This window comes from Dipteris shenzhenensis, chromosome 3, assembly GCF_047967505.1.
Source record: "Dipteris shenzhenensis isolate YYH24624 ecotype China chromosome 3, Dip_SZ_1.0, whole genome shotgun sequence".
NCBI classification, from domain to species: Eukaryota; Viridiplantae; Streptophyta; class Polypodiopsida; order Gleicheniales; family Dipteridaceae; genus Dipteris; species Dipteris shenzhenensis.
In genome coordinates this window covers 27,946,019-27,955,275 of record NC_141598.1, presented here as the reverse complement: position 1 = coordinate 27,955,275, position 9,257 = coordinate 27,946,019, and the positions used below count along the sequence as shown (strand labels likewise).

Genomic DNA, 9,257 nt, shown 5'->3' with positions numbered 1-9,257 from the left:
AAGCTTAAAGGAGAAGAGGGTGAACAAGGAAGAGAAGCAACTTTGAAAAAGGAGAAGAACCTTCCATACCTCTATCCAAGGTAAGTCTTTTTACAGTTGATGTTTTTTGGAAGTTTGCTCTCTTTGGATTTGTACTTTCTCGTATCCAAGAGACGCATGATTTTGGTATCAGTGTTACGTTTTTGTGTCGCGCGCATGTCCTTTTCTACTTTTTAGAAAAGTCCGTCTGTTGGAGCGTGTCTAAAACTGCGTCTACAGGCATGTCCAGACCCCGGGGGATTCACAAGAGGAAACTTATGATATCACGTGAGTGTACAATAGGGGGGTTTTTTTTAATGAGGCATAAGCTTATACATTAGGGGTGGGGGGCCTTTTATTTTTTCCCAATATTGAATTTAAGTTAGGGGGGCCATGCCATATTTAAGAGGGGGGACATAGTATAGGCTACCTTGGATAACTAGTCCAGACAAGTTTGGTTTTGTGTATGGTTTTAAATAGTCATAGGGAAAGTAATCTAAATTTTCTTATTGTGTGATCTAAATGCTTGAGAAAGAACGTAGATTTAAGGAAAGGGGGGACATAATAGAATTTTGGTGGTATCTTATAAGCTTAAATAGGGGTGTTTTATCATCCTACATGGATCTTAAATAGGGGGTTTTCTTGAAGTTCATGCACGCAGGTGACCCCCCTCTTTCATGAAGAGTGAATCCCCTGGGGTCCAGACGCACGTCTAGCTTGTTTGCAGACACAGACAGCCGCATCTATAGATGCGCTGTTATATACGCAAAAATAGACGTGCTTCTCAGACCCGTCTATAGACACACTCTAACAGTAATCTTTTCTTCACTTCCCCTTTCTTCTCAGCTCATCAATAATCGTCTTTTTTTCTTTTTTCCAGTTCATCATGTGGCCAGGAAGCTCTTCAGGCTCACCTAATCTCCGGGAGTCTATTTTTAGGGACTTATGTAACCTTTTAGGACACCCTCCTAGTCCTGCGGAGTTATACGGGTATATGATGGGTACTCTAAACACCCCCCAGGAGTCGGCACTACAGACTCCAAACCACCCCACACCAGCTGAGATTACCCCAACGGAGTCAGCACAGCGCATCCGGCTACACAGCGCAGGCCCATCTCCCATGCCATCTTATGCACCTCCCCCCATGCTGTCTTATGCCCCTTCCGCCATGCTATCTTATGCCCCTTCCCCCATGCCGTCAGGAGGTCCTCCTGTCTCGCAGAGCCGTCAGCGTACTCCTATGCAGTCGAGACTCAGTTCTCCAACTACGTCCACATAGTCCCATGCCGTCTCCAGCTACGAGTGGCCAGCGTACTAGCTCGACACGACACGGTAGCAGGCGTAGTAGCAGGGGGAGCGGTGGGGGATGCATGGCATAGTACTTTGGGAGGGGTGGTGGTGGGGACGATGATGATTCAGATGATTTAGACATGCCTCCGGGTGATGGTACGATATTCTATGACATCACTCAGACATGAGGCATCTTGACGGATGCACAGGGGAAGGACATCATGGCCTTCATGTGTTCTATAATTGCTAACAATTACAGAGATTGCTTTATCCACTACAAAGACTAGCCAAAGAGATTGGCTGATGAGACCCTCGATGCTGTTTGCTCTAGGTATCCTAACCCCCCCAATCGTCAGTTCACAGATAAATGGGCCAAGTCAAAAATTGTTACGATACTTGGCAATAAAAGATCTTAGCTTAAGAGGCAGGCACTAGCGGAGCGTGCCAGGCTCGAGGGAGGTCAACCACCAAGGGGCTCGCCCCACACTGCTCACAAGCATGAGTGGAAGAAAGCAATGAAGTCAGCGAGGGAGGACCCTAGTCTGTAGCACATGGAGGCACGAAGGATCCAGATGGAGCAATATGGAAGCGTGCATTTTGGAGCAGGGGGTGTTAAATCATGGGAGGCCCAATTTGTAAGTATCGATCTCAAATTATATTGCTTATGTAGTTTATTAGGAGGTTGTTTCTTTGTACTAAATCCTCCGCAAATTGTGTCGTCTTGCAGCTTGATATCATGGGCGGATACCCTACTCCTGTCGAGATAGCCTACCACCGCCACCATCGTAGAGGAGATACATGGAAGCACTTCTATCATGACGGGTTGATTACTGAGGAGCAGTATATCCATGCTACTGGAGGGGCCATGAGGTATTTGAAAGTAATTAAATAATGTCAATATTATAAGTAAAGATTTGATTTTTCATACATTGATATATGTTGTCCCTTGTTTAGAGGTCCCTACACAAGAAGACGAAGAAGACGAGGAAGGAGGTGGAGAAGGGAGCACAGAAGGGAGCGCAGAAGGGAGCATGGAAGGGAGCGAGGATTAGTCATAGAAGTAGTGCTAGCTACTCTTTTTTGTACTTAAAGCCAGTGGCTTGGCTTCGTGCCTCTTGTATATACACTCCTCTTATTTTTTGTACTTGAAGCCACATGACGTGGCTTACCTTCGTGCTATATATACATACAAGCACTTTTTAAGCTTTTAATTTTATTGTGTTTTGGAGTTGTAATGTTTTATTTGGAATTGTAATTAAAATGCAGTTGGCTGTAAGAATTGAATTACACAATGTGGAAATGGGATTCTTGTAACTATATAGCCTCGGGGGGGTCACTATGTATAAACCCTCTATATCATGTGCGTTCAAGGCCTATATTTAAAATCCCTTATCTGTAAATTTTTTCATTAATAAAATGTACCCCTTTTCTATACAAATGTGTAAATTTTTTCCAAAACTATTTTAAATAGTCCCTTATGTATATTTATTTCTGTAAATTTTAGGAATAAAAAATATCCTTCTTTTGAACTCACGTGATAGGGTTACATATGATGAGTGACCCCCCCGAGTATATAGCATACACAACATACATAGCATTTTGTAAATAATAATAGAAAAATCATGTAGCGCGTCTATCATTGTGTCTATAAACGCATCTATATACATGTCTATTTGTTCGAGAAGCGTTTATTTGTGTGTCTACAAATGCGTCTATAAGATCATTTATAAACGCATCTATACACGCATTTAACGATGCGTCTATTTATTTTTTCAATTTTTTAGCAGAGCATCTATTTATGCATCTAGATGCGCGTCTATACACGCGTCCATCTGGTATATACATGCGTTGTTAGATGTGGGTCTATAGATGCACAAATAGACGCACCCGTAAGTTTTTTTTTAGTTCAATAAACGCGTCTGTGTGCGTGTCTGTGGGTGCTTTGTCTTGTTGTGTATATAGACGCATAGCGCACACTGCTCAAACTGCAACGAGAGTGATCTGCATAAGGTATGCTCAAGAAATCATAGTCCCACGGTAATGACCACTACTGAAAATAGAACCTGAGATGCCTCAAAACATGGGCGCCATTGCATAATCGGAATCAACAAGAAAATCTGCAAATATCTCTCTTCTACCAGAACTCCAAAATCCCAACCGATGAGTGAGAAATGGGAGTCAACACTTATCCATTGCCATGTGGCATAAATCTAAGGTTTCAAAACCTTAGAATGAAAAATGCATAACAGAGAGACGAAATCGAATACACAGAGATCTATAACTCTGAAAATCCTCCACCGAATTGCGCAAGAACTAACAGGTAGGGGTTTTTGGGCGTCCGAAATGTAATGGGACAGATGGTTTTGGAAACCGTGGTCTCAATCACTGGGTCCAACACTCGGATTGAAAAACGTTTTTGGAAACAGAGCTATTTGTAAACTCCACCGGAGTGCGAATGATGAGCAACATAGAAGTTTCAGGACCTCCTGAGTCCACCGGAACTGACAGATCTACAAATGGTTGCTCCAAACTTGAGTTCCAACACCCGGGCAAAAAAAGCAGAAACTGACACAGTGAGTCAGAATTCTAATGAAATGATCCCAGATTCAAGAATGAAGGTGTTTCCAAGCTCTTGAAGTGAAGTGGACACCAAAAGCAAGCAATAGTTGCCTCTACAAGTCAATATGGAGTCTCTGTCATCGAACGGAACAGGGAAAACCTCAAAAAACGACTTTTTCTTTGAAAACACTTAACAGGCTCTCAAAACCACTTCGCAAAACCAAAGTGACTTTTCCAAAGGTTCCTCTAAGGTCTCTGCATACTTGGATGCAAGTAAAGTCGCCCACAAAGCTTCTCCTTCCTCCCACAGAGCTGCTGAGCTTCAACCATTCACGCACGCTCAGCTAGATCACCCGGGCTCTGATACCAGTTGAGACTAGTGCTCTCAACGGAAGCAAGAACGGAAGAGGGAGAGAGAGAGAGAGAGAGAGAGAGAGAGACAGAAAGCCACAAGTTTTGGTGGGTGCAGAACCACCCTAATCTTCTTTTTCATTCATTTATATATGTGTTTGAGTATTGTACATAACCGGGGTAAAGGCACAGTGACCTTTAACCCCCACAGGATTACTCATTGGAGTCATAGATATGAAATTTTGGCTCCGTCTAGACTCCTTAATCAATTGGTGTAAGAAGCTTGGAGCCTTGCCAAGGTCCAACTGATTAAAGAAAGAGAGTAGTAGTTGTACATGCACCACCAATTGAATCAATGGTTGCATTGAAAAATCCTCGACCGAACAAGGAACTCCCAATACATGATTATAGTGCCTGGTAGACCAACCAACTTGACTTTGGTAATAGTCATAGAGAGAACAAGGTTATCAATCAAGTATTCAAATACTTCCCAGTTCTACAACAAGAGAGCTTCAAGAATATGTAATCATGGATGATGACATTCCTAGCAATGACTAAGCATATCAAATCTTCAAGCTATAAGATGATTCGAAAGATAAAAAACTCTAACCTACCTCTATCTTAAGTAAGATATATAATTCTCCAACTTATGCTGGCATTGCACTTCCCATAAGGATCACCAAACCAAAAAGACTAAATTAAAGCCAGATTCAAGTTTCTTTGAATGCGTTCTCTTCCATGTGAGCCAAGGTAAATAAAATAGAATTATGACTCAAACATTCCTTGGAAAACCTTTAGCCTTACATGTAAAGGACAATGAATATGCTTCCAACCCAATAGCTTTTATCACATTTTCTCCAAGATCCATGTGAAAGGATACATGATAGGAGTGACCTATTAGATATCCTAGGTATCTACTTACCTTTCCAACATCTTTTGCATCTATTGCTCCAAGAGGAGTGTTTCATTGAGTTACCTTTCAATGATAGAATCTGGGTTTTCTCCCAGTTTATACTTAGTTTATATTGCACAGCTGTAGCAATAGAGAAAATATCTAGTAATCGTATAGCATATTCCATGTTTTTGGTGAGCTTTTAGAGCCATGAGCATGTCATTAAATGCCTAGCCTAAAGATTGATATCGTGAAGGTAACTCAAGGACTTCAATACACCTATAATTCCTAAGAGACTTTAATTTGCATAACAATGGATGAGTTGCCGCTGCAAAAGTTAGTAGGCTTAGCTTTGCAAAAAGTAGTAGCTTAGAGGAGATCCTTGTCTAATGCCCCTAAAAATGGGTATCAGTGCAAAAAGACCATCCAAAAATTCAATTCCATTGCCCTCTCCTAAGAAGGAGATTATGTTGCCCCATTTTGTCTAGAATTTGAGATATTGTAGCATAATGTGGATGAAGTCCCAGGCTACTTCATTCAACACCCAACAAAACCATGGCATAATCCTCACTCTCATAATTTCCCCCACTGAAGGGACATGGTCAATATTATTGTATATATCAGTCACATAAACAAATCGATCGACAATACTTATTTTATAGAAAAGAGTCTTGCCTATGTAGCAAAACTATTCTACCCTGAGCCCAAGAATTACGCATGATGCCTCCTTTCTAGAATTGGTTGTAGAAATCCAAGATCTTGCTTTCCACATCATTTTAGAATTTAGCCAATGTTTCTTTGTTAATGCCATCTTATATCATAGCTCTGTGTTTACTGAGGTGATTAAAATACCAATGCAATTTAGTAAGGGTAAAATGGCCATACATTTTTTCTACAACCTTCATTGATAGCCTGTGTCTTAGAGAATCCTAGGAACTATACTTAATTAAGATGGCCAATGTAGGCTGGCTGGTAATTCACTAAAAGTTTGTGAATATTATCTAGACATGATGCATATCCCATGATATGGTTGAGATTAGGCACATGAAATGGTGGATCTTAGGTCTTCTCTACCTTGGAGGTTGGGAAAACCTAATGGGTCTTTCTTATAGGCCGGAAAACCTAATGAGTCTTTCTTATAGGCCTTCCCTTGGGCCTGAAGAAACAGTGGAATGCCACACAAAGGTGCTTTTGGCTATTTATTGGCCATGTATCTCGCTTGATCATAATAGATAGAAAGACTGGGTTGTTTTTTGCCTAGGCTAGAAATTCTATAGAGAAATTACTCCTCGCATCAACATTCATTTTGTTGAATAAGGGAAATTGGGTTCTATGTCACCAAATTGCATTGCTTCTGAATCTATTCTTACTCCTCTCGATGATGGACTAGTTAAGTTTTTGTTGGAGCTCTGACTGGTGAAAGACCTAGGCACAGGAGGCCATTAGATGGTCTTTGTTGCGGATGTCACACGTGGCTTGAAACATCGGAACATTTGTTTTGGACTTGTGATCATAGTAACATTAGACATACTAACGTTGCTAAGGTCCTTGGGTTGAATCCGTCACTAAAATGCTGGGTTTTGGGTGACTTCTCCTCTTCCAGAACCACTTGATAGAGAGTGGCGTAACATTAGACATACTAGAGTTGCCAAGGTCGTTGGGTTTAATCTGTCACTAAAATGCTAGGTTTTGGGCGACTTGATAGAGCACTCCTCCTTTCGGGCTGAATATTCTATAAAGCATTACATGAATGGGCTGCAGTTCTCTTCTAGGCTTGTGCACATTGCACATATGTGAAACCTCTGCGTTTCATGCACCTCCGACACTGGAAATTCGTCTCCGGCGTAGTGGGGCCCGTACCACCCGCTACGGACAAACCAAAGCGTCCTAGCATTATCATCAGGCGGCCAACACTTTTTGATCTTTGTCTCTTAGACTCTCACACATCTTCTAGCATTACTTTCGTTCCCTCAGATGGTTGACTGGTACTACTGCACGCTTCCTAAAATTCGACGTTTTGCAAGTGTGTTTCTACCAGCTCGCTAAGGCTACGTTGAATTATTGTGTCCTCTATCCAAAGATCTCCGTGGACAGTATTAACCGAATAATTTGTTGTCGTGAAGATAAGACCTAAGAAGGTAGAACAAGTAGGAAGGGCAGACGAGGGCTAGCTTACATCTACCAATACTACCCTTTGGAAAATGAAGTTTTTAACTCCAAATTGGACGTTTTGAACAGAGGAGAATGCTTTCTTGGTGTTTCCTTGAACTTGGATGCCAGCATAATTAAATCTGTTCGATTTGGTCTTCTGTTTTTTAAAGCACACATAAATCGAAGGGCTTTTTCCGAACTCACAATATCTATTGGCTTGGACTATATTGGTGTGAGCGTAATTAATAAAATATGAAGAACACCTGCACGGCAGTAGGTTCTGCTTTACACTTGATTTTATATCTTGAAAGAGGCGACCTCCCTGCGTGCGTTGCAGCTTTTGAAATATAAGGGATTCAAGGGAGATTTGAGAGCTACGATTGATAAGCAAAAACGTGGTGAAGTCGTTGTATCAAGAGATCGAATCGATTCGCCACGTTCGGTCAGTAGTCAGATTTATTGGTACTTGTTTAATAGAATCTTTTATTTTTCCAAAATTCCACAAAAAAATACTTGCAAGTGTTGGACTCGCTGATCAAAGAATATCGAATACCCTCGGCGGGATCGCGTTTGTAGACGCCATGCCAAGACTGATAGGTGGCCGCAGATGACAATTGCCTAGTATTTCAATTCAATAAAAAAATGGAACCAAGAGACAGTTTGGCTGTCGATTGTCGCAGTAGAGACGAGTGTTTGTTTCGCCACTCCACGGGCGTAGGCGAAGTCCCCGGTGCCACCCACGATGGGAGCATACTTGACAGCATCCGTGGCAACATCTACGCCCACTAGACTAAGGGAGCCATTGTAGTGCGGGGTGGCGAAGGTGAACGTCTGTACGAGGAAAAGGGTTAGGATCTCCTTGCCAGCGTCCCCATACCATCCCTGGACGCGGCCCAATTGCGGGGAGTTGAGAGAAGCAGTGGAGGTGAGGGGGTTATCGAAGGTATGAATGATCCCGAAGGAATAATTCTGGGCCTGGACCGGTTGGGCCGACTGGATGGCAGTGAAGGGGGCGGGGTTGTCGAGATAAGTGTTATTCTGCACGGCTATGTACATGTAGAAGTCGAGGGAGTGGGGTTTGTGGGCGGTCTTGGCAGCGGCCAGCAGTTGATGAGGCGGGCTGAGGAGGGCTGAAAGGGCGAGGGTGAGCCCGAGGAAGAAGGCGATGCTGGAGTTGGCCATAAGTGCAAATATAGGAAGCAGCAAGTTGCAGAGAATGAGAAGGGTACTGGGAGGCTGGAGCGATGTATGGAGGTACTGGGTAAGCCTTAATGTAGTTCGGGTGAGGAGGCCAAAACCTCTTCTTGCTTTTATAAAGAGAAAGAGGCGGGTGAATGTTTCCGAAAGTTTCCACGGAGGTTGTTGGTTAATTTACGCATACTCAGATGTCTACGTCAATTGACCGAAGAAAAACCTTGTACGCGTAACGTATACAGGCAAATTACCCCTTATTCTAAAGAGCAGTCGCACTCAAAAGACTTGCCCTTATTACGTCGCGAGCGTTGTGTTCTCTATCTTCGAAGCACACATGTGCTCTTATTATGTTGCTATGTGCAAAGGATTTCAATATGAATGCAAAAGTCTTCGTTTACTTTCATTCCACAATGTATTTTGTGAGTCTTGATTACTCACAAGAGAAATAATTCTGGCCATCACTGCAGATAATGCCACATGGCAGCGAAAGGAGCACCGATGGCCTCCTAGGCACGCATGGCCTCCCTTATATTCAAGGACTACAATCTTCCATTATAGCTTATGAGATGAGATTATTCCAAGGTCCCAATTCTCCACACGTCACCCACACAATTCTTTTTATGCCATTCGAGGGGTTTGGGCCACACAAAGGCACCTATTTCCAAGCAAGTATCCAGATGCCTCAAATCTGACCCCCTTAGGGCCTGCACAAGGTCATCCCATCACACACATGGAATACGAGAGCCCTTCAAAATATGGCCATTCACAAGCCAAGAACACATGCAAACTACACAGGCCATCA

General features: G+C 42.6%; 1 protein-coding gene across 1 annotated transcript; it reads right to left on the bottom strand.

Moving 5' to 3' along the window:
* Positions 1-7,788: 7,788 nt before the first annotated feature.
* Positions 7,789-8,529, bottom strand: LOC147903602 (dirigent protein 20-like). The gene has a single exon (XM_087372941.1). The coding sequence runs from the start codon at positions 8,441-8,443 to the stop codon at positions 7,880-7,882; it is 564 nt and encodes a 187-aa protein (XP_087229067.1). The 5' UTR covers positions 8,444-8,529; the 3' UTR covers positions 7,789-7,879.
* Positions 8,530-9,257: the final 728 nt, after the last annotated feature.